General features: G+C 36.6%; 1 protein-coding gene across 8 annotated transcripts in view; it reads left to right on the plus strand.

Moving 5' to 3' along the window:
- The window catches only part of LOC123826727 (ABI family member 3 binding protein), a 243,861-nt gene that overhangs the window by 164,537 nt on the left and 54,209 nt on the right, over positions 1 to 25,115 (plus strand). For 6 of the 8 annotated variants that reach the window (XM_045850740.1, XM_045850741.1, XM_045850742.1 and 3 more), the window contains 9 exons: positions 4,082 to 4,156; positions 4,600 to 4,647; positions 7,642 to 7,716; positions 11,821 to 11,895; positions 17,265 to 17,321; positions 17,903 to 17,950; positions 18,807 to 18,887; positions 21,037 to 21,111; positions 24,063 to 24,128. In XM_045850740.1, the coding sequence (XP_045706696.1) occupies positions 4,082 to 4,156; positions 4,600 to 4,647; positions 7,642 to 7,716; positions 11,821 to 11,895; positions 17,265 to 17,321; positions 17,903 to 17,950; positions 18,807 to 18,887; positions 21,037 to 21,111; positions 24,063 to 24,128 (600 nt within the window). The remainder of the gene's footprint in view (positions 1 to 4,081; positions 4,157 to 4,599; positions 4,648 to 7,641; positions 7,717 to 11,820; positions 11,896 to 17,264; positions 17,322 to 17,902; positions 17,951 to 18,806; positions 18,888 to 21,036; positions 21,112 to 24,062; positions 24,129 to 25,115) is intronic. The other 2 variants (XM_045850747.1, XM_045850746.1) reach the window with 2 other exon arrangements.

Raw genomic sequence — 25,115 nt, forward strand, 5'->3', positions numbered from 1 at the left:
GTGACCTATCTGTTTGCAGTACAATGTCTAGCTGACTGAGCCGAGCAGTCAGGGCTCAATTCAGAAATTTAAAAATATTGTTTGTCATTTGAAACTAATGTTTTGAAAGAAAAATTAAGACTCTGTGTGTTTAAACTTTCTCATTTTCATGTTGTTGCTTTTGGTTAGTTCCTTCTACAGGCTTTGAACTTTTTATTCATAGTTCTGAGGCCCCAGAAACACTAAGTAATAATTTTTATGACCTCATTAAGTACTTTCTTGCTCATTAAAATTTACTCCATCACTGCCATGGCGAGAGTTGCTCTTGCTTTCTTCCACTGCTGTTGTCATTCCATTTCACAGTTCAGCATATAAATAGTCAGGACTTTAATTCATGTGTTACTTATTGTTTGTAACAAATATCCTTAGGTCCAGTTGAGGAAATGTAACTGGTATGAAACCCCTTTAACATTTTATTATATGATTCAGTGAAGAGTCTGAAGCTCAAATTGCTCTCCTGTTTGATGTTTAGATTTATAGAACACTGTCAATTAAGTATCATGAACTTTCTCTGCATAACTTTACTTTCTATGAGATCTGTGTCATATTCTCATTACTCTCTTCCTGTTTTAAGGAATAAGCGTTCCTCATTGTAATAAATTATCAAAAAAAGTTGCTTCCTTATTCTCCACCAAAGTTTAGCAATTGTTCTTTATCTTTACTAAGTAGAAATCTCTCTGAGTATCTAATTATGCATGTTAATATTTATTTCTTTAATAAATCAATAAATTTTATGTATTATTTTGGTCTCTAAAGGACCCTCAGTTAAGATAAGGAACAAATTATATTAGTATAGTAAAACTTTTCAAACTTAGGAAATAAACTCAAGAAAATCTACTATGGTTTAGAAAACATAGGTCAGTATACAGCGTTGTTGGTGGTTTCTTGACCTACAAACACTATAGTAACCCAAGATTTTTTTCTTTAATTTCAAAGCAATGGGAAAAAAAATCCCACCCTTCTCCCAAACTCAAAGCTTCCTGAAGCTTCTCTGTTGAAACCAAGAAAATCTATAGTTTCTGGTTTAAAGAGTCCTTCCAGGCCATTGCAGTTGGGTCCCAGGAGAGAAAATGATGCGGCTTGCTAACTTGAACTTCTCACACCTGTGCCTTCTAAGAGACGGGCAGAAATAGTGAATAGCATGTCTCTCACTACAGGGCTGACCAGAGGGCTCATGGTTGGGGAGCACTCTGTGTAGCCGAATTCTTCATGTGCCCTGCATAAAGGTTGTCTCTGACAAAAGATGTATCTTACTCAATTCTCTTATTATCATATTTTACTCATTTCTTTGTTAAAGTGCTGCTTTTTTAGCTCATGCAAACAAACACTTCCTTGCCCCCTGGATTCCCAGCACTGTATTAGCCATTGAGTGCGGTGGGTGGGGTGCTGAAGGGAGATGGAGGTCTGATGTAAGGCTGTGCTTTACCTTTTGAACAGATGCCAATGCAGTCGTGGAAAACCCTGTTCTTCAGTTTTTCTTACATGTCAGGCAATCTGCTTATACAGAAGCAGCTTATGTAATTGGTAAAATAGAGAGAACATATTTAAAGGAGTCAAGGGTCTGTGTGGGCTATCGGAAAATAGTTGGACTTCAATAACTTTAGGGTTTGAATTAGTAGATGGAAGGGTGGGAACAGCAAAAATATAGCAAAATCCTGACTACTACTGAGGGTACACAAGAGAGCAAACAGGAATGTAGAGCACCACACTCCTAGATGATACTGAGTATTTTGTTAACAATACAGTCAGGAAATCAGCTATAGGAAGCTCTTTAAAGCCCTTGTGAGAATTCAGATTCAGATGCAATAATCAATGAGAACCTAATTTTTTCAAATAGACTCTCACTTTTTCTAGGAGGATGCTTAAGGTCAGTGGCCAGCAAAATTTTTTACAGGGAGAATTAGATAGTGATTCTTTTAGGCTTTGCAGGCTAGGCAGTCTCTGTCACAACGACTCACTTCAGCCTAAAGTCAACCAAAGCCAATATGTAAATGATATGTAAATATGGCTTGAATTACCTTCATTTGTGGATATATTTTTGTTCCAATAACATTTTATTTTAATTTCATACTATTTTTACATTATGAAATATTACTCTTCTTTTAAGTATTTTCCCATAATTTAACAATGTAGAAAAAACATTCTTAGCTCACCGGCTAAGCAGAGGGAGGGCCATAGTTTGCCAATTTCTGCTTTAAATAATGGTACTCTGCATGGAACTCTCCATCTTCCTGCTGTTTTGAGGGTCTGTGTATTTCAACTCATTGCTACATTTGTCTAAACTTGTGAAATAAGTCATACATAACTGACAACTTAGACCCTCTTTCTTCAGCTCTCACTGAACTGCAAACTCTTACTTTGAGACCAGTGACACCACCAAGCCTAGAAATGGCACAACATCAACCTGGTAAATAGATTGCTTAGTCTGTCAGGTACACTGAACTTCAGGGGACAAACTCCAAGTGCTGTATTTCCAAATATAAAAGCACAAAAGAATACACATTGAACAACTCTTTTTACATATGGTACAATGCTCTTTCCATGATTGCATATTGATGTTAAATTAGTAATGTGTCATGTTTATATTAATTGCTACTCAACAGTGTAGAAAAACATCATTCTACTGTTTGCTCTGTTTCGTTTTAGATAATATGTATGTGGTTAAGTATTCAGCAAAACCACTTAGAAGAATGATTTTATTCTTTATCCTTGCTTTTCACTAACAGTTATGAATTTGTGGCACTGTTCAGTAGTCAGTTCAGTTTGTGCTCTGCCACACGAAAAGAACGCTAGTTCAGTTGTGACCATCAAGGAAGAAGGAGGTTCTCCCTTTAGTAAAGATGAAAAAACTTTACCTTATACAATATGAGCCTGAGCATGTTGGCCTTTCAAGTTCAAAACAAAATTTTTTCATTATTCTTAGCAATGCTGTTGCTACACCCTAACATTTATTTTGAAACACTGCATCTTAATTTTTTGTAGCATAAGATTATAATCTTTTTCATCTCTTTTGTGCATCTTTTAGTTAGCTAATGGCATTTGGAGCTCACATTGACAGTACAAGGTATGGTTGTTATTGGCAACCTATAATACTTAGAAAATTGTGAGTTCATTTCAGTTATTAGAGCTTCTTTTAGTGTTAATAACATATTATCCTATTGGCCAGCATAGAGCAGGTATAGGTACAAGGTACTTTTCTAAACACTTGGTTTGTCTTCATTCATTCAATGCTCACAGTAACCCATCCTTGATCAATTGTATCATCATGTGTTTAGGGTTTGTTTGCCTGTCTGTTTGTTTGTTTTTTTCTTACTAGTTTCTGAAGTCCAGGAATCTGTTACATTTAACACTGGGCTATCAGAGGAAGCTGTGGGTAAAAATGTTTCTTAATGGGAAGTCAGTATATGTGCTTTTTCCCACCTCATGATGGAAATCCTCTTTGAATGCCCTCACGCCATGACATTTCATAGCTTCTCACACCTTGTCTGTGCTCATCCAGTGACTCTTGAGAGCCAAATATCATATTCAGCACATGTGCTAGTGTCTGCTGTATTTCCATGCAAGTTTCATACTTTCCTTATTTAGTGTCCTCTCGGTCTGAATGAAATATTAATATTTTTATGTTCTGATCACTCTTTCAATGGAATACCCACATGTTATTCTTCATGTGAATATCATTTGTAGTACTCATCCCCATGCTCTCCAAAGACTCACACTATGTCTTTTTCTCACTAGAGTGCTTTTTAAAAATGGAAGGAAGTGAAAGATCTGCTTTGCTCCAGGCAGAAATTGCTTAGACCCTCAGTTCTCATGTGCATGTGCATGTATGTGTGTGTGAGATCCCACACAGCACACTGCCTTTATTTCCTGCTTTCATGTCTGCCATCTTAGACTGTAGTCATCTTCATCAGTCACCTAAATGTTATTCTCATGAATGCATCTACTTAAGGTAACTAACCTTTGTTTTCAAGTAAACAGTGTTCCGTTACAGAGCGTTGCGGGCTGCTCACCACTAACCAGGCGTTCCCTGTTTCCTCCCTAGCCTCGGCAGAAACAGACTATGTATATCCCACTGCCAAAGCACCACTCAGGCCAGGGGAGCCAAACACCGAAGGTGGTAAAGGTTTTCATGCTTTGATTCATGTAATTCAGCAACCTCTTAATTAGTGTATATTATGTCCATGGAACATGAAAGTTCAAGCTTTGGTACTTGTTCTGCAAGTAAATAGATTTGAAGAGCTGATAGCTTCCCAAATTCTTGGATTCTCAAAATGATAATTGACTCTCTGAATATAGAAATAAATTTCAGTTTCTCTGTGGTATCTAAATATTAAGTCATAATATTTGACAACTAGTTAATGAAAGTTAAAACATAAATATTACTTGGAGTGTTAGTTTTATAGGGTAGAATTTCCACTCTTGGTTCTCTTTTTTTCTTCTCTAAATTCATTGTTCTGCAAAGTCTTAGGAGAATAAGTTGTGTTGATATTAAAGAAAAGTACTTGACTGTAGCTTAATATCTTACAATGTGTTAAATTTTTTTCCTTTGTTTTGATACAGTTGTGGAATCTATTACAAATGTGTCTGAACCACCTGAGACCACATTAGGTAATGACACACCCCAGCAGCTTTTGTCCTCATTGCCACCATCATCTGAGAACCTCGGGTTCTCTCTCATTGTGAAGTCATGCTGCAACCTCATTCTTTGTCACAGCAGTTAATTTTCTTCCTAGGTTCTCCTGTGCATAACCATTGTCCAATAAGTCTCTTCTTCCATTCAGTTTTGTATCTAGTCCTGGACTCTTTCTCTACCTAAGTCAGTGGAACTGTCCAATGCAAAGCATCTTTTTCCCTAACACTTCATACTCAGCCAGCTTGATGTTGTACTTTCTACCCTGGCAACATACTTCCCATTAACACTCGTGCCATCACATTCATTTATATGTTTGATGTTTTTTCCATTATTTAAATGGAATTCAGTGCTTCTTGAATCAGTTTATGCTTTAACACTTTTTTGTTTTTTTCCTTTATGGTTCCTACTGAATATATCTTTCTAGCATTGTTGAGGAGGTACTAGTGTGGAGTGAAGGTTTAAAAAGTAAGGACATTGCTTACTTGGAAAGTATTTTTGTAACCTGGCATCTCTAAGCATTTTTAAAAATATATGCATTATGAAGAAGGAGGAATGCTATTTTGCTGCAGACTTGCAGTTTTCTTTCTTTTAAAAAAATATACTTGTTACCATCATTTCTATCATCTGTACTCAAAGTGTGGGAAGCACCATGGTTACCTTGGTTATTCTCCTTCAGTTACCATAGAAGCATCCATTCTACCTTCCCAAACTATGATCCTACCCAACCCAAATGAGCCTCACACTGGACCGGGTAAATACATTATTTTGTACTTCATGTAGAAGGTGAGTGTTTGCAAAATGTAAGAATGGACAGAAAGCATGGGCAATACTCGACGTCGGAAGCTCCGCCTTAATCACTCAGCGCACAGTCTCTGCCGCCCCACTTCCTCCACGCGCCGTTGCAGGCCGTCAGGTGGCAGTGTCACGAACGGTCTTCAGGGTATGACTGCAAACACCTCTCAGCTGCCATGCAAGTGTTTAACATAGGAAATGGTAATGTTTCTGGGGAAGAACATTTATATTCCATTGAAATGGAATTTTAAATACTTTATCATCTTGACTAGTTTTACAAGTTCTATCTTCATGTAAAAAGTATTTTAAGGTACCTAATTTGTGTTTGAGGTTAACAGAAACAGGTGTCACTTACCTTACTGTGCAAGCCCTATAAAAAGGCATAACTGACCACAGTTACTTTGTCATTATGCAGGTCCTTTACTTCTTTCCACTCTGTCCTGCAGTGGTTTGACCATTTCACTGCACATAAAATAAGAGAAACTAAACTCAAACCAGTTACTTGGACAAGTCATAAAAGGTTAACTTGATGGCGGAGTTAGAAACGAAGGAAAACATGTCATTAACATGGATAACTAAAGATGCTGCCTTTTATGAGGAAAAATCCTCTAGATATCTATAGGCTCTCTTGAAATAGGAGTTTACTATAAATAAGTCCAAACTTGTGTTTCGAATGCCATTGAACTTTTTTATATGACTCTATTTCCACAGGGAATAGAGATACTAATTTTACTCCATGTCCTTGGAAATATCCTATTAAATGTTGCCTATTAAACTCTATGGTTTAATTATTGCCAAAATTCTGCATTGACTGCATTAACTGAATCTGTGTCAGTTATCACTAACTCTTCAAAGTTCATTGTTTTTAATAGCTATAATAAGCAATATTATCAAAATGTTTAATTGTGAATGCTATTAGCGATTCTTATCTCTTTCTGAATCATTTCCTTGAACTTGCCTATGATATGCCTTGACCTGCAAATCGTCTCTCCTACACCCTGGGGGAAGCAACTAGCCTGTCAGTAGGAACCTCCTCAGCAAGTAGTAAGTTGGGAGTCAGGGAATCATGAGACTGAAAGAAACTCTGGAATCAGAGAATTTTAGAATTGGAGGGCTCTTGAAAACTTCTATAACTTTTGATGGAAACCCTGCAGCTGTCACCCAGTGACGAGCAAAGGGAGCTCTCAATCTCCAGGTTCCAGGTTCCTAAACCAGTGTAACCTCCAAAATACCTTGGTGTTCATCTCTTTCACAGGTGAGAAGATTCCACTGAAACCACTGCATGCCTTGCATATTTGAATTTAGCATCAAGAGGAAGTCTCTGCAGACTCTTTAGAAATCACTTCTAATGTCTAATAGCACTCATTTGCAGCAATCTTTTCTTAAGGTGGCTGAAACTCCATGACCTTGGAGAACATTTTGTTTCTTCTTACCTCTCTCATCCCCTGATTATACTTTAATCCAATCACGTGAGGTGTTTCCACAAACTGCAACTTTTCATTTGATAATTCCTTTTCTCCAGCAGGATATACTTTTAATTTTCTTGGTGAAGAACTAATTGGTTTTTATACTGAATGTCCTAGCACTACTTTGGGAATTGCCTAGCAAAGGAATAACTTTCTTCAGTAATATACCCTTTTAATGTCTGTCCAAGTTCTCTTCTTCAGTATGATCAATAAAAATTATTCTGTTTAATAAGATTAATTTTTCCATCAGCACTTGCTATTGAAATACATTCATTTTCTAGGTATATTTGGAATATGACATGCTAACTTTTTTTAGAAGCCATTGTACCTGTTTGCAATCAAATTTTATACTGGAATAATCTGATAAAATGGTTTGAACTTGCATTAAATACTAAGGATGAATACTTGTTATTAGAACATTTATTTTAACCCATTTAAAAGGTATTTGAAGTAGATGTTTCTGGAATTTCAACAGTTTCCTTTGCCAGCTGAATATCTTGGATATTGTTTAATGTGCCTTCTTGTTTGTTTTCTGTTATAACAAGAAATTATTTTTCCATACTTTGTAGCTGTTTAGAAGCTTTAATTGCATTAATTGCTGTGTATTTAAGTCATTAGTCACTACACAAACATCTCTGAGAACCTAGAGGCTATTAAGTACTGTGACTCTGAAGAGCTCTAGAGATCCAAACCTTGTATCCTTTTTTTTAGCTCCCAAGCAAATACCACTCATTCCTCCCAAGCCAAAAACATCTCCACGTCCACGAGTCCCACAGACACAGCAAGGTAAATACATGTTTTATATTCTGGCTTGACAAGTTTGATGTTATTGAAGTTATTCTGTTGAATTATAGCAAGTTGGGTTTTAACCTTCATGAAACAACTCTTCTTTTGCAGCCTAATAAATATTTACATTTACTTTTAAACTGCAAAGTATATTATTAGAATAGCTTATTCCTGAAAGCTTCCCTATTGTTAGATTATTTTGAACAAGAGGATGGAGAAGAATGGAATTTCTTTGCCTCTCCCACCTTGAGAATCCCTAGTTCTTGCATGGACTAATCACCTAATTTTTTTATACCCTTCAGTAGATTTTATATAACACAAATGTCATAAAGATTCTATAGCTATATCTTATGTATATAAGCTATAGATAGAAACTATCTATAGATATTAGATATTAAAATATCTAATATAGATATGTATATAAGATATATGTATATCTTATATACATAAGATATACATATAGAATCTTTATGACATTTACATATACATAAGATATAGATATAGAATCTTTATGACATTTACATATACATAAGATGTAGATATAAAAGATATATATCTTATATATATGATATATTAGATATCTAATATTATACATACATATATATCCTCCCCTATGTATAATATGTATGTATGTATATACCCTGTCCTATAATATAACAATTGTATATTGTTTTGCTGTAAAGGACCCAAACCAGATTCATTATAAACTTATTTTTATTCTGTTGAAGGAGCTCTCATTTGAACGATTAACTCCAATCCTGACTTCTTAACCAAATTCTTGTCTGATTTCTCCAGCTGCCTTAGCCAATCTCCATTCTGGGCTATCATAAACTTGACATGCCTCAAAGAAAGCCTATTGTTTTTTCCCCTTTCAATTTACATCTGTGGCAGGTTCTCAGCATTTTACATCTGGTTTTTACCTGTCTTCCTCATCCAGCCTCTGCAGTTCATTTGTTACTAAGTATGGGACATCCCAGCTCTGGTGGTTACTCCCAGCATCTACCCAGTCACACTTAGTCTATTGTCATCAATTAGCTGACCTCCTGTCTCTCTTCTCTCCCCGTTTCAAAGTGTATCACCCTTGATGCTTAAGTGATTGTTTAACTAATTCATTCAATCAGTCATTCAACAAATATTTATTGCATTCTGACTAGGTGCCAGGCAATACACTGGACTTTAGGAATGTGAAACAAAACTGAATCCTTTGCAGTCAAGGAAGTGACAGTCTAGACCAATCACCTAAATTTAAATTTATCATTTATACATGGTCTACTTCCAAAAAGTATATGAGGTACACCTACCATTTATTAGGAAAGGAACCTTTGCTATCACTAATGGTCTGGGGAAAGAAAAATGTTAGCAAGTAGTGGTTCTGGATTCCCACTACAAATTTATAAAACATATCTCAGTATCCCTTTTGAAAGAAAAACCTATATATTTGGGCATGATCTTTAATGACTGATTCTGAGAGAAATTTTGCCTGTTATTTTTTTTTGTTTGCTTAAAGGGAAATTCCTTAAAAGACAGTTATATGTTCCATATCTAATTATTTTAAATGTGCTTTAATGTACTTTAAAATGTGTATTATTTAATTACTAAAACCTTGTTATGAAAATAATATGGGTATGATATGTAAGTAGATAGGGGTACTCCCCTGATAGAGGCATTTAAAATAATAACAATAAATACATGTGAAACAATATATAAACAATACTGGGAAAAATAATATAATGATTAATGAATAGAATAGGAATAATAAAACCAAAGCAATTATATTAAATTTGTGGATAGAAAACTAAACTCGAACTTTAAAAATTAAATCAACAGATCAAAATCACATGAAGATGGTCTCAACTTTTTATTTGGATGTAAAGCATAGGACAAAAGTAGCAGAAAAGGAGAAATGGAAATAAATAAAGCATAAAGCTAATGAATGTTGGAAAAATAAGAGTAGAGATGAAAAATAAGTGCTTGGAGTTAAGACATTGGAAATATAAATTCCTGGTTAGTAAAATTTTAAAAAGTAAAAGAGATATAAAATAACAAGGAAGACATTCATAATTTTCTTTTTGAATTGTACTCTTTCCATATAAAAATACAGAATAAATCAGCAGCTTACTCTAAATTTCCATTATTATGCTATATTTAAAGTTTCAAATTTGTTTCATTTAGACCTTTAGCCAACCTTTCTCCACAAGATATGCAGCTTCAGAATGGACAGATTAGTGTGCTCAATGCATTTCACTCCAAATCTGAAACCCTTGGCTGGCTGCCAAAGGAGCAAGAGAGCCTCCTGGTAGCTCAACTCAGGCAACTAACTCACAGCCCATCGGCATCTCCTGTGGAAAATAGCTGCAACCCAAATACTTCTGGCTTTGTCGGTGCTACTTAATGCAAGGCAACAATTTGGAAAATTGATCATGAAGAACAAAATATACTCTAATTATCCCTCTTAAAAGTGGCCTTAGGATCTCTCTTACCCAAGAGAGCATAATCTTACCTAATAGATCCCACTAATATCCTGGGTTTTTATAGTCTTTCAAGAATGCTTGTGTATGTAGAGATATATAGTACTAAATATTTCAGAGGCAGATATTCAAATCCTAGTACTTCCCCTCTAACCCTTGGCTAGCTCTTTAGGAACTTGAAAAGGCTTTTGGGATGGGAGGATGTTCTGTTCACATGAGTGATACCAGATACAAATCATATTATTGGACTAGATGGCTCTCACCTGCAAACAGCATCTGTGCCTCAAACTGTAGCACAGGGCGTTCACCTGTCACTTTTTCCAGGGTGAGATTTTATGACCGGGCATGCCACCTTTCTTCTTAAACTATGTGTATGAGTTAGATGGCAAAATTTACCTCTAGATTTGCCACTGAAGGCAATGTGGGATAAAAAATGTGGAACAAATCATCAAGAATAGTTTGTCATTAAATAAAGTTGTGATTTTTAGATTTCTGTGGTCACAGGTAACACTTAACAATCCCAAAATTAACTTTATACCTAGAAATCTTATAATCATCCATTTATAGGTTCTCCTAGTTTTTGTAGGAACAAAGTGAAAATTATAATATTCTCAGATCCCTCAATGTCAACTTTGTCACAATTTTCTAGAAATGAAAAAAATTTTATAGTTTTCACACCATTTTGACATTTCACATTTAATTGTGACAACTACCCTTTGAGATAAGACAGGTTTAATTATTTCCTCCTAAAACATGAAAAACAAGTTAAAATGTGACCTGCTTGGAGATAGAGCACCCACATGTTTGGACCTAGTGATAACATCAGGACCTCAGCTTCAGCTCAAGTCTTGTCTCTGGTTCTTAGTAACTGTGTGACCTCAGGTGGACAGTCACCAGCCCAGACCTTTAAAGTGAAGCCGATGATTCCTTCCTCTCAGCATTTTGATGAGATGAAAGCATTTTTGAAATTGTTAAACGAGATCTAAATAAAGTAGATCTTTTTTTTTCCCAGTATGTATTCCATTAGCACCTGTTACTCTAAAGGAACAGTTGCAGAAACACATTTTAGTTTGCAAACATGTTCATTTAAAGGTTTATCTGGGGCCTGAGAACTGCAGGGAGAGTAAATGCCAGCCCACCCACTGCATTCCATTCCACGCTCACCTCCCTTCCTGCTGCTGCCTGATCTGACTCGGAGCTTCTCACATCCATGCTTCATGGGCTTCTACTCTGACTCACTGAACTCATCACATCCATGCTTCATGGGCTTCTACTCTGACTCACTGAACTCATCGTCAGAGAGAGACTTGGGGGGTGTGGGGAGTGATTTAAGGAGAAGTCAAGCAAACGTCCAGACAAGAAAAGCATTTTTGTGTTAATTTAATTGGTAATCTCTTCTGAAATGAAGATTCTCCATCCTACCCTTATGCTTAGTCAAATACCATGTTTCTCAGATTTCATTTTTCTAAAAGCATCTGGAAATCTAACTGATCTATTTTTAGAGCTTAAAGTTTATTTCTCTATGTACCTTCCAGTTTACACCTTTTATATTATCAGTCACTAAGCTTACACTTTGTCACATCTTTTGCCTGTATGCAGACACCAAATGACTCATGACCTGAGTTCTCTCTTTCAGCGGCTAAGGTGCTCCAGCGTGTTACTTCAAAGCCAAAAATGTCACCAAAGCCAGAAGTGTCATATACTCCACCTGGTAAATGTTTTGTTTCATTTTTTAGTCAAATGCATTCTCCTGTCACACTCTGCTGCAATGAAACAGGAGAGCTGATGGATGTGAGGTCCATGTTTCACTGACATTCAGATACCGTGTTGTATCATACAGGGCATGATCATATCGAAGGTGTCATAGAGTTATCTCAGTGCTCGCTGGATGAGCAACTGATACAACAGAAAGGCAGAGACTTATGCCAAGAACAGAATGTTTCTTTTAGAACTAAAATTCCCCTATCTTCTGACTTATAAAAAGTGACCTACCAGTGCTAACTCTGCTGTGCTCCAATGTTTCACCAAAATAAGATAAAGAATTCAGGATTTTTCCACAAAAATTATAAAATGGTGTTTTTACAAACAGAGGAAATGATGTTTAACTATTTTCTTAGGCTTAGAAATTTTACATTATCCAACATTGAGGGTTTGTTTGTTTTTTCCTGTCAAACTTTATTTTACCAGTTCATGGAACAACAGCTTGGATTAAGAAGTAAGAAATTTACTTCACAAAAAAATGATTTCTTTAGCTACAAATATAGATGATAGATAGATAGATAGATAGATAGATAGATAGATAATAGATAATCTTGTTTATCATCTGAGAAGGCCTTTTGTCCACTTATGGGGCAGGAATAATCCCATGTATGTGGGAGTGGTGGTGGGGGCTACAAGGACCAGATCTTTTCTGGGTCTTGCCACCAATGCTGTAGGTCTTCAAGTGACGTTAAGACACCATTAGCTAAACAGTTCTATAAGCAAAACCAAGCATGTTTGTAACTGGAGTTTCTGAAAAATACTATCAGGTTTTTTTTCCTCTTTCTTTTTAAAGGTCCAGTTATTATAAATTCCTAGTACTGTTAGAAGCATATAAAACATTCCCAGAACCAAAAGTATTTCTAACTGGTAGCTTAAAATGATGACATTTTCTAAAATCCTAACCCAAGGGTAAGTTTTTATAGATTTTAGAGAGAGAGGAAAAGAGAGAGAGAGAGAGAAATATCCATCTGAGAGAGAAACATTGATCAGTTGCCTCCTGTATGTGCCCCAACCAAGGATCAACCTGCAACATACTGTATCTTTCCGTGTATAATGCGTACTTTTTTACCCAAAAAATATGCATATTATACTTAGGTAGTACTAAGTCTGTGTCTGTCTAGATGTTTTTAATTCTTTTATTTATGCTAATGGGTTAAAAGTGTAACTCCAGAAAGCAGTATCAATATCCATATGCAAAGTGATACTCTGGAATATAATAACTGGTTTTATTTCTAAATATAAATAAAAATTGAATTAAAAAATTAAAATGAAAGATTTTTTTCCTGAAAGTTTAGACCCAAAATATGGGTGTACATTGTACACGGCAAAACACAGTATGTATGGGCCCCAACTGGGGATCAAACCCACAACCTTTTTGGGGTGCAGAACAATATTCCAGCCAGCTGAGCCACCTAGCCAGGGTGAAATGATGGCACTTTGAAAGCAAGTCTGAATTCACTCTCTGTAGCGTTTTCCAGATTGGGAAGGAGCGGGGAGGAGGTGTTGTACTGCTGTGGAATGGCCAGGTTGTCGCAGGTGGTGGTAGGCTAGGGACAGGCAACTCCACCCTGAAGCCTAGAATTTAAATTTGGATCACTAAACCAACAGCCAATATTATAAATGCTGATCTTCCGACTTACAAAAGATCAACCTCCTATTTTCAATTGTGAAAAATTGTAACAGAGATTGAATTACAGAAAACAACAGTAGATTTGAGTGATTTTATTTACCTTTTTTTCATCAGAGAAAGAAATACCATTTGTCTTGATGTTACTTAATCTCATTAAACTACCGTATCTAATAGTGAAACATTTCTATTCTTTTTAAATGTCTCGTATTTGCCATAATTCCATCAACACCTTAGTTTTCACAGAAATTCTAACCTGTAGTCTAGGCTGGTGTGGCTCAGTGGACTGAGCATGGGCCTGCAAACCAAAGGGTCACTAGTTCAATTCCCAGGCAGGGCACGTGCCTGGGTTGCCTGCCAAGTCTCCAGTAGCGGGTGTGCAAAAGGCAACCACACATTGATGTTTCTCTCCTTCTCTTTCTTTAAAAAAAAAAAAAAAGAATTCTAACCAGAATTCACTGTGAGCAGTGAAACAACAGCACACACACTTGTCCTGGAGCCTCCATTGGGCTTATTCGATTGACTCCCCAGTTCCAAATGTTCGGTGTAATTCTGTCTCTAAATCTGGTATTAGTTCCACTATGATCTGTATTCATCAGCGTTCCCCTGTTGCTCCAGGGGTGTGATGCCTATAAGAATAATCAATAAGGCAAGTGTCACTGTGTGTCCAACAAGTGTTTAAACAACCTGTTGTGTTCAAACAGTGGTTTGTGTCCAGGCTCAGGTTTGCTTCCTAATGAGTCCAAGACCTTGCTTACTGGCTTCTGTAGGTTATTTCCCCTGAAACACAGGTAAATTACATATATGTAAATAGGCCAGTTTTAGTCAGGTTTTGTTGCCAAATGAGTTAAAAAAAAAACTTTCAGTTTCCAAACGTTGTGGACTCTAGAGCTATGGATAAAGAACCATGGATCCACAGTTGCAGAAGGTCAGTGAAGTGGGAGCCCGACCACAGTGGATAAAGAAGATATAATTGAGAGACAGACAGATTTGTGATTAAAGAAACCACAGCAGGAGAGGGATGGTGTGGGAAAGAAGCCACGTCAAGGGAATGATACTTTTTTTTAAAGATATCAGGGCATTTGAGCTGTTTTATAGGTGGAGGGGAAGAACCTTGTGGATAAATGAAAATATGGACTAATGGAGAAAATTATAAGATAACAGAAATAATAGAAAGTACAAGGTCCCAGAAGAGATGAGAGGGAGGGTGGTTTGAGAGCCCAGGTTAAGCTTGGAAAGTGGCCTCCGAAAGGGCGGGAGACCAGCTTCCTCTCTGACTGGACCTAAGGGTACAGGGTTAGAATCAAGGAATAGGGTACTGGAGGTGAAAAGTGTATGTAGTCTACATGTATTACTTTGCCAAAAAATCTGTCTCTTTGTAGGCTTTTGCAGGGGTAAACCTTTTTGCAGACTTCATATTTTCCCATCTTTGTCAAGGGATAACATGTTGATTCTCTCATCAAGCAAAATATTCACGCTCATTCATTTTCAGTTGGCCACATTAGATATTTTTACTCATAATTGTCTTGTGTTGAGCTTTTCTTCAGAGTAATGCCCTTTATTCAAAAAGATAGTTAATTTCATTGATTGGTTTGTTAATATACATGGTAAGCTGGTTAATATAATTGAGTCTAAAATATAATAATGGTAAATACTTATAAGGAAACCAAAAGGGCTTTCGCACTAAAACTGTCATTATTTATATTGTTTCCTCCAGCATGGAAGATACAGGTTTTAGGAATCATGCTCTCATTTAATACACACAGGCATGCCACATACAGAGGAAAAGAAAAAACCTCACATTTCTTGAAACTGCAGTTGACCAAGCAAGAGAATGATTCATTACCCTTTCCTGTGAATATGTCCTTTTTTTCTTTCCACTGATTTTAGCTGCTTTAGAAAGCCTGCTGTTGCAGTTTATTAAATCATCACTTTGTGGTTAAAAAGTGCCAGTCACAGCAGCAGGAATCCACATTATCTCAGCCTGAATTCCTCAGTCCACTAACACAGGCAGCAAGTAATGTATTTACAGGATGGTGGGTTTATCGGTTGCACATTTCTTCTCTTTCTCCTTTCCTTGCTCCTGCCTCCTCTATGTGTAGTCTAGCACTGTAACCAGTTAGGTTGTTTATGAGCTACTGGTGCTTCATATGGCCGTGACCTTCACAGAGCCAAATCAAAGTGCACAGTCCACCCACCTGATAAACAATTAGTTTGATTTAAAACTGGAAATTCCTCATATTTTACTATTTGAACTCCCCCAAATACTACACAGCAAAGGTGAAATATTCACTGTTGTGATGGGTTTTCTCTAATGTTGTCAACCACTGATCTTTTTGAAGTTATCTTTTTCCTTTAAAAGAAAAGTCCAAATTTTTAAGTTCCCCTGGAACCTTTTACCTCATAGAAGTTCTAATTGAGTCACATTTCTTTTCAATGTACCAAATTCCACGACTGCAATTTCACTGGTACTTAGTGGCCTACACTAAGAACAGATGTGATATGTACCTTTAATATGATCCCCAAAAGCAATAAAATGAGAATGTCTGTTTTATATAACCTATATTTATACTAATGGTAAAGTGGTGGTTGGCCACCTGATGCAAAAGTTTGTTTTTTTTTTTATCTTTCTCTGAGGCATAGTTCTATCCTGAATTCTAATTATTTTTCCCAAGCTTCATGTAAAATGCAAGAAATTCACACTGCCTACCAAAGGGATTTATGAAACGTTCAGAGTGGTAGGAACACCTTTCTGTAAGAAAGTAGGGCTGAGAAGGACCTCCCTATGGGGAAACTGAGTCAAAGAAGCACATTGTCTTGTTCTTGGAAGAAGACTTTGCCACAGAAACCTGGTACTAACCGTAGGCAAATCACCTTGATATTTGCCTCAAGGTATCAAATTCTCAGCTTACTGTTTTATTTTGCCAAAGTAGAACTGGACACAGGCATTAAAAATATACTGGACTTCAGGGACTGAAAATGAATAGGCTTATTGTTCAGCTGACATTTTGTTCTTTGTTTTCATATTCTCACATGTCAGGAGGCCCTGACACCTAAATACTAGAAGCCACATCACTAAGAATGACAAAAATGGCAACATTTGTCTAGGATTTACTCTGTAACAAACACTCCATCAACTTTTCCTGTGGTATCTTCTACTAAGCAGCTGATTTCTTTTGCTCTGTTTTCTCCCCATATTAACTGTTAGTGTCTTTTAGAATAAAACTCTGTCCTTGCCTTTCTTGGTACTTTCATCAATTTGTAGGCCCATTTGCATGCTTTATCTAAGATAACGTATGTTCTATTGCTATCAGTGGAATTTTAGCACAAGTATCAAATAGCACCTAACCACTTCAGACAAAATCTGACTTTCTATTTTAAAGTCAACTTGAGGGAGACCTACCTTCTGTTTAATTACATTAGTAATTTCCTCCTCCCCGCCACCCTGCAATGAGGGAGCCTTCACAATGAACTGTGACCAATGCTGTTTTACTCCCACTAGAATCTTCCCTAGACACAAACATTTTTCCCTTTTGAAAAGAACGGTGTCTTCTCGGCTTTGCTCTTTAGCCACTCACTGTGAAAGTACCTTTACTTCATTCTTGCTTTCCAGGATTGTGTGTCTGTGGACTGCTTCACTCAGGTGTGACTTTGAAAGTATGTATATAACATTTCCTCACCTTTCCTTCCAGTTCCAGAGGTGCTCCTTCCCCATAAACCAGACCACCAAGTCTCTCAGAGCGAACCTGGTAAATCAACTACTTTATTTTCCCAATTAGGAAGTATATTTTTCAAAAAATATTCTTGAAGTGAATAATTTTTTAATGATTGTGATGTAGAAGTTTGAAGAAAATTATGGATATAAAGTGTACATTTCTTTTGGGGAAGTTTCAATCATATAATCTGTTTGAATTTTTCCCCTGGTTAACACTAGGAATAATGGATGATTACTTTACTTTTTCCTGAAGTGTTTTCATTGAATGGGAGATCATGCTAAAATTAAAAGAGATCATTGTTAACTAAGCCAACCATTTTTACCTTCTTTCAAAATGTAAATATTGTTGTGTTCCAACTGTGGGTATAATTTTAAGTAAAACATGGAGGAGCCTACTCAAAAATTTCATTAAAGTGACAGTGAATGCAAACTTTAATATTTTAACTAAACTAAGTTTCCTGAGTGGCATCTAATATATAGAGTTTTCTGATATTTATTATGATTCTTAGAAAATGCTTAAAGGTTCAAATGAATGCATGTAGAAACACAAACTATTTTTACTTCACCAGGTAGTAATTCTCACGAATATGTTTCTTTGGTTTGCTTTTGGCCTAGTTCTGCAGCCTGTTACCTTTAGAATTGATCTACCAGAGGCAACAATAGGTAATGGTTTTCCCATGTTGACCAGCTCTAATTGTTTCTTTTGCCACTATCAGGATTACAGGTCTTTCTCAAACAATCATATCGAATGTCATCTCTTCTAAAATCATTCCATCACTTCATTCTCATTTTTACTCTTTCCCAAGTAGGAGGGTAATGGTGTCACTGTTGTAAAAGCTTTTCTCTGAAGATCAGCTTAAGACACTCATCACCAAGCCCATCCTCACCTACCTCATTTATCTGTGTTCAAAATGATTCCACCTTTCTCATATCCATCCAGTCAACATTTTCTGCTGGTCTAATTGTTCTCAGCTGTACTGTTATCATATACTAGCAAGCTGTAAAAGGTACTGTCAAGTCATTATCATTCATATTGGTCAAAATACTGAAATTTGCCAATGGTTTATTTTAAAAAATAAACTCGAGTCGACAGCCATGCCACCCTGAATACACTTGATCTCATCTAGAAAATAAACTTGAGCAGACTTCAGGTGATCATAGCAAACACAACGATGATATTCGCATTCATTTTGTAATCCTGTGTGCTGTCTTGGGTGGGAGACCTACAGCCGACAGACTCAGGACTGTGTCTGGCCCACACACCATCTTGCCAGGTATGGTCATGGAGCATGTCGAGCATTGAATGCCATTTATTATCTATCCTAGTGGAAAAAACAGTTGAGAACCATTATTCCAGTATTCCTGTCATTTTCCTGAAGGTTCTGTGCATACTTCACGTTCTTCTCCATGACTCAGTGTTTTCTATTTTCTCTTTCCAATGAAAGAATCTCATATAATATTCTGGTCTGGTGCTTGGCTTTTGAATCGAGAGATTGAAAACTGGTGCTTATCTTTGCAGCTCCTTTAGAGACCCGAGGCAGCCCTCTCATTCCTATGATTTCACCAAGTCCTAGTCAAGAGGAGCTACAAAGCACTCTGGGTAAATTTTGTTTTGATATTTCAGTCCAATGGGGGTCTATTTTTTATGGATTGCCCTTAAAGAAGCCATGTGTACCTTGTGTCCATGGGTTGTTTCCAAGCAACTGAGGGTCTCTTTTTGCCATTATGCAAAATCTGCATTTCACTTGATTTTTTTACAGTAATTGTGTATTTGTCCTAATATTTATGGTGATTTTTAAGGTAAAATGAGAATATTACAAAGCATCTTGACAAAATTTTAAGTATCCCAAAAAGCAGAATATTCTCAATATGTGTTAATGCTCTGTTTTTTTTTATTGCTTTTTCTGTATTTGAAACTGCATTGGGAAAAAAAATTGAATCTAGTATTTTTTTAGTATTTTATGGGTACTAAGCATAATGCTCAGCAATGGGAGTTTCCAGGTAAAACTGTTTTAAAATGGGCCCTTACACTTGAGAGCTCACCATGTATCGAAGGCAGAACTTAGTGACTGTGGTGCTTCCTGAGTGCCACCCAACGTGCTACATGTAATTCTTAATTTCAGCCACATAACAACTTTGTGAGGTAGGTTCTATTACTTGTTCCAATTCTCTAATTTTCTAATTCTCTAAATTTCTAATTCTCCAAATTCTCTCATTTTACAGATTAGAGAATTGAGTCATGGAGAGATTTGAAATGTGGGCCAAGTCCACAGCTAATGTCAGCATGAGATTGGAACCCACACACTCAGTTACCAGAGCTGCTGGGATTCACCCCAGTGTTCTACTTTATAATGAGTATGACAGAGGAATGAGCAACATACTGAACAAGAACAATACCTGTAGCCATCAGGGAGGGCTTCACAGAGGAGGTGACATTTACACTGGGTCTTCGAGGTGGAGTGACAGTTAAAGTTAAAGATGCAAATGTCCTTTCAGGTTAATGGCTGGTGGGAAGGAGGCACAGGGCAGAGGCTGGTGGCCAAACAAATCTGATGAGCAGGCAGGTCACCTGCAGAAATGAGGATGGATTAGCCAGGACAGTTGTTAGGGAGGCCCTGGGAGAGTTTCAAGGAGTTTGTTGGGCAGGAAATCCCAGTTTGCCTGACTCTTGGCTGAGAATGAACCAGAAAAACGTCCCCAGCTTGTGAGTTTTGGCTGCTCGGCCCTGTCTGTGCCACATCACACATGGCCATATTTAAATCAGTGGCCTTATTTCTCTCCCTTAATCCCTCTTCAAAAGAACCCACTCTTTGTATATGCTAAAGTGACGTTACTGATCACATTTTAAAATAAAATTCTTTTTGGAGAATAAATTGAAAACTGAGCGAATATACACTGATTATCAAGTAGTTGTTTGTTTTAGTCTAGGCCCACAGGGTCAACATCCCCTGTGATGGTGGAGTCAAAAGTGCTTTCAAGAACCACTGCCAGATATGCTAATTATTTAACTTCTACTCCCTACTTTTTAAAAATATATCTTGGTTTATTGACACAAGAACCATCACCTGCTATTTATCTCAAGTATCTCTCTTGTGAGCCAAATCCAGATTTTAAAGTAGAACAGGAGAAAAAGATGACAATATATTATTTGTACCAAGTATTTCCTTGGCTCCAGTATATGTCAAAGAGAACAGCATAATTTTCTGTCTCTGTGTGATGTGGTAATGAATCCAAGATACTATTAAGCATGGACCTGTTGCCATGCTTAGTTTTTATTTTGTCACAAGAAATGTACCTATAGGTCAGTAAACATAAACTTTGTTTTTGCATGAGGAAAATAAAAGAATATTTATTCTTACATGGTGTAGATACCATCTATATCTGACCTGTTTCTTTTCCTGCTCACCTAAACAACTTGTGGAATTTACGTGGTATGCACGAGACATGAAGGCAGCTAAGAGGCACATCCAAGCATACCCACCTCCCGCATCATGAAACATTGATCCTGAGCTCAAAGCTTTGGACATCCTAAAAAGGATCATTAAAATAACTAGTGCAGGAAGAGGGAAAATATAATAAGTGAGAGTTATTAAAATGTACCATTATCTTTGAATTATTATGAGTACTGAGCACACTTATAAATTCAAATTACCCTTTTATTATTGCTTGGGGGCAGTAAAGAATTTTTTTTGATATGTTCATAATGATAATTCTTTAAAGCAAGCTTACTGTGCTTTAATCCCTGGCAGAAATAGACCAATCCACTCAAGAACACTTCACAGCTAAGATTCCACAAACAACTGAAATGGCAAAGACAACTCAGGGTAAATACTGTTTTTCTACCTCTGGACGGTAACTCTTCTTTCTTCATTTTTAATTAGGAAATAATACAGAATGTAATTTCTCATCACAGTGAATTACTTGATGTTTTTCATTTCATAGGTGCAGCCACATATGAATATCCATATGACTATCAGTTGAATGTAGGGAAATAAGTTTTTTAGTCAGAGCTTTGCCTTTGAATGTATGGTTGACCTCGTGATGCTGATAACTAACAATGAAAACTCTCTTTTGCTATTTCTTAACTGACCTTCATTCACCTAATTTTCTACATCTGGTAAATAGGAATCTTTATTACCCTCCTCCCCCCTCCCTTTTTTTTTCCTTTTTCTTCCTGTGTCTCCCAACTTGAGGGACATACTGCTGTTGTGGCCTCAGGAAGTAAACTCACCTGCACAAACTCTGTCTCATCTGCTTTCTCTCAGAAGAATTTTTTTACCCTGTTTGGGTTATAATCATTGTGGATTTCCAGTGTCTTTGTGTTTTCTTTCTTTTTTTTCTAACTGACCCCTTTTGCCCAGCTCTGCCTCTTTCACAGGGAAGGAAGCCCATAAGACCAAAGCAAACATTTTTTGAAGAGTTGGGAGACAGATGTATTCACTGTCAGTTATAATTTGAGAGTGGAGAGAATTTAGTGGAAGAAATTTAAAATTATAAGAGGAAGTGATACTAAAAGAAAACTAATTTTATGGTGTATATTTTATAGTAAATAGTGCAGTACTTATTAAATAAATGTGACTGAGCACTATGACATAGGACAGTTCTTGTAAATTTTCTGTCACTTTTACTTGTTTGGTTTAACTTTTATTATGTTTTAAATGCTTATTTTATTATTTACTTTATTACCTTTCCAATTATTAGCTCATCTCTATCCATAGCAGAAATCCACGTGGCCGGGGGCATTTGGAGACTATTTTGATTATTTTACTCCTTGCAGCCCTCTGATACTTACCCCACCCAAGCAAAGTTGAACACTCCTTCCCTTTCCCTCTCCCTCTCCCTCTCCCTATACTGGGCAGATCATACATCATTCAAAGTGTTTCTCCCATAATCCCTGTTTGTTTAGTTTTGATGTTATCATCATACAACATTTTTAACGTTCATTTTACATAGACTTTTTAAACAGTTGTGAAGTCATCTTTTAAAATTAGTTTTATATTATTGGTCATCAAAAACTACATGGAGATGATGTTTACATAATTACATTGTCACAAAGCTCCTTTGTCATCATTTTGTTTGTTCATTTGTTTGTTTTAGTTTATGATTAAAACTCTAGAGTAACTTTCTCAAGACTATGTGTTATCTGGTGATGAGCTATATGAGTAATTCATGGCCTAAATTTAAATTATATTTCAGTTCTTTTATAAAAGTTCCTTTTAGATTTAAGTAGTGATTGTGAAAAAATTTTTGAAAATTCTGATCCTGCGGCTTTGAAATAATGAATATAGTGCTGATTATTTTTGTGTTCAGCTCTGTCTCTTTTCTGAATAAAGTTTTAAAATTTATATTTTTTTCTAAAATGGGACTAGTAAGAACATGATGGTTGTAGTTCTTTAAGTGAAAGCAATCTAATATGGAAGAAATTAACATGAAAAGCTAAAATATGCTAATTTGACAGAGAATCCTATTACTGTCAAAGAAAATTAAAGAAAAGCATTGGCTGGTCATCATCACACATGCAGGGTGTTGAGAATTTATATTTTACAACATCAGTATCTCTGTTCACTCTAGTTATTCCACTTTGAAAGGCCCACACTGAATCTTCAGAGAATTGCAGTATGTGTCTGCTGTTTTTGGCTAGAAGTATGGCAAAAATCTGCTCATCACTGGAAGCTTATAAATGAGCTACATTATAATCTGTTTTGCAGGTGTATTTTTTTAATGTTAGGTAAGGCATTGCTGATTTATGGTTACATAAATACCCACTCAAGGTGAGAGCAAAACCAATGTAAACATGTAATTTGTTTACAAGTTTGCAAGAAAATGTGTCTCCATCCCTAGCTAACGTGTTACCAAGAAAGTTGGAGTAAGAAGGCAGCATGCTGTGTCGAGGGAGCTGAGGAGGGAAGGGAAGAATGGACAAATGCCAGGATGAATGCATGCTTTAAAACCTTAGGAAGCAAGAATATTTTAGCTGAGTTTCTCGTGAATTTGCCTGTTTACAGGAGTCACTCATTTTTTAATTTGTTCAAAAAGGCTTCAGTAGGAGTCCTCACTGTGCCAGGTCCTGAATTACAGGAGCAGGAAGTGACAAGGTGATGCGTCGGTCCCAGGGCTGCTGGGAGTTCTCACTCCCTGCTCTCCCTCTCTCGATGGGGCAGGACACTGGAGCTTATTTTCTCTCATCCTGAGACTGTAAACAATGGTACTGACTATTCATTTCAGGGTCCATGAGTTAATACATTTTGATAGACATCATGTTTTTACTCTTTTCTTCTTACCTACCTCAAAATATTTTACATTTTGCCTTTAAAATTACTTGCCTTTTTTGGCAAAATAACATTACACAGTGACTACCTAACTGAATGATGTGGATAGATGGATAGATGAATGGATGGGCATGTAGATGGACACACAAATGATGAATGAATGGATGGATGGATGGTTGGCTGCCTTAAATGTTTACCATGTTAAGCAACCATCTGGTAAAATAAATGCCCTTGAAAAACATGGACTAAATGACGACACCCTTAACACACATTAGAAATGACCTACCTCATTCTGACAATGTGTATCTTTAGTATCCACTCATGAATAGTTTCACTTGTTTTATTTTCCTTTAGCATCAATGTTGTGATGCATAATTAGAGGTTGCAGAACATTCTTTGTGCTTTCATGCAAAGTATGCAAGTTGTCAGTCCCTAGGATTCTAAACCTCCATGCAGTGGGCTTTGGAGTATGGGATATTAAACACAAAGTGTTTCCTGTGTTTCAGCACCACACAGATTGCACACGGCTCCTGTGAGGCCCAGAGTACCAGACAGACCACACTCCAGACCTGGTGAGTGATTTTTCTGATAACCTAAACAACCAGTACATCTGAGAAGATATAAAATGTATTGAAACAGTCAGATACACCGCAGAAGAGCTATATACTTGAATTGAAATAAAAGATATACAGAAATTCTGATCTTTGCAGGGAAGTAAGGAGGTAAGGCTGAATCCACAGAGCTGAAAAGATTTGACTGAAGTTTTTAAGGAGGATGAGATTCAGAGACCACTATGGACCTTCATCAATATAAATTTTAAATAGTATTTGTGTATAAATCACACATGCACACTCCTTCAGTCTTCCATGGCACTTATACAAAGCATTAGCATTCTCTGTGACATATTAATTGCTTTCAAATGTTATTTATCTTTTAAAAAAAGGTAGTCTGTTCAGTATAAAAAGCTCATATCTGAGAGAATATTTTTACTTGATTTCTTATAATGATTAAAAAGTAAACCCATCCCTGGCTGGTATGGATCAGTGGATTAAGCACTGGCCTATGAACCAAAGGGTCACCGGTTCAACTCCCAGTCAGGGCACGTGCCTGGGTTGCAGGCTGCGTCCCCAGTAGGGGGCACACAAGAGACAACCACACTTTAATATTTCTTTCCCTCTCTTTCTCCCTCCCTTCCCCTCTGTCTAAAAATAAAATAAATACAGCGGGGAGGTGGGAGGGGATACTGGGGGGGAAAGGGGGAAGGGTTATCAGAAACATGTATAAAGGAAACATGGACAAAGCCAAAGGTGGGTAGCATCAAGGGTGAATTGTGAGGATGGCTGGGGTGGGGGGTAGTGGTGGGGGGAAAATGAAGACAACTGTATTTGAACAACAATAAAAAAATGTGAAAAAAATAAAAAGCAGACTCATTTTACAGGTTATAAATAGCAAAAATAAAATGATAATTACACACTGGAAAATACTTTAAATTTACTAAGTTCTCCAAAGGTTCTAGTATTTCCCTTACTGGAGCTTGTTTGGGAAGAGTTAGCTAAAGG

Source organism: Phyllostomus hastatus, unplaced genomic scaffold, assembly GCF_019186645.2.
Source record: "Phyllostomus hastatus isolate PE091 unplaced genomic scaffold, TTU_PhHast_1.1 phas_contig_86, whole genome shotgun sequence".
NCBI lineage: Eukaryota > Metazoa > Chordata > Mammalia > Chiroptera > Phyllostomidae > Phyllostomus > Phyllostomus hastatus.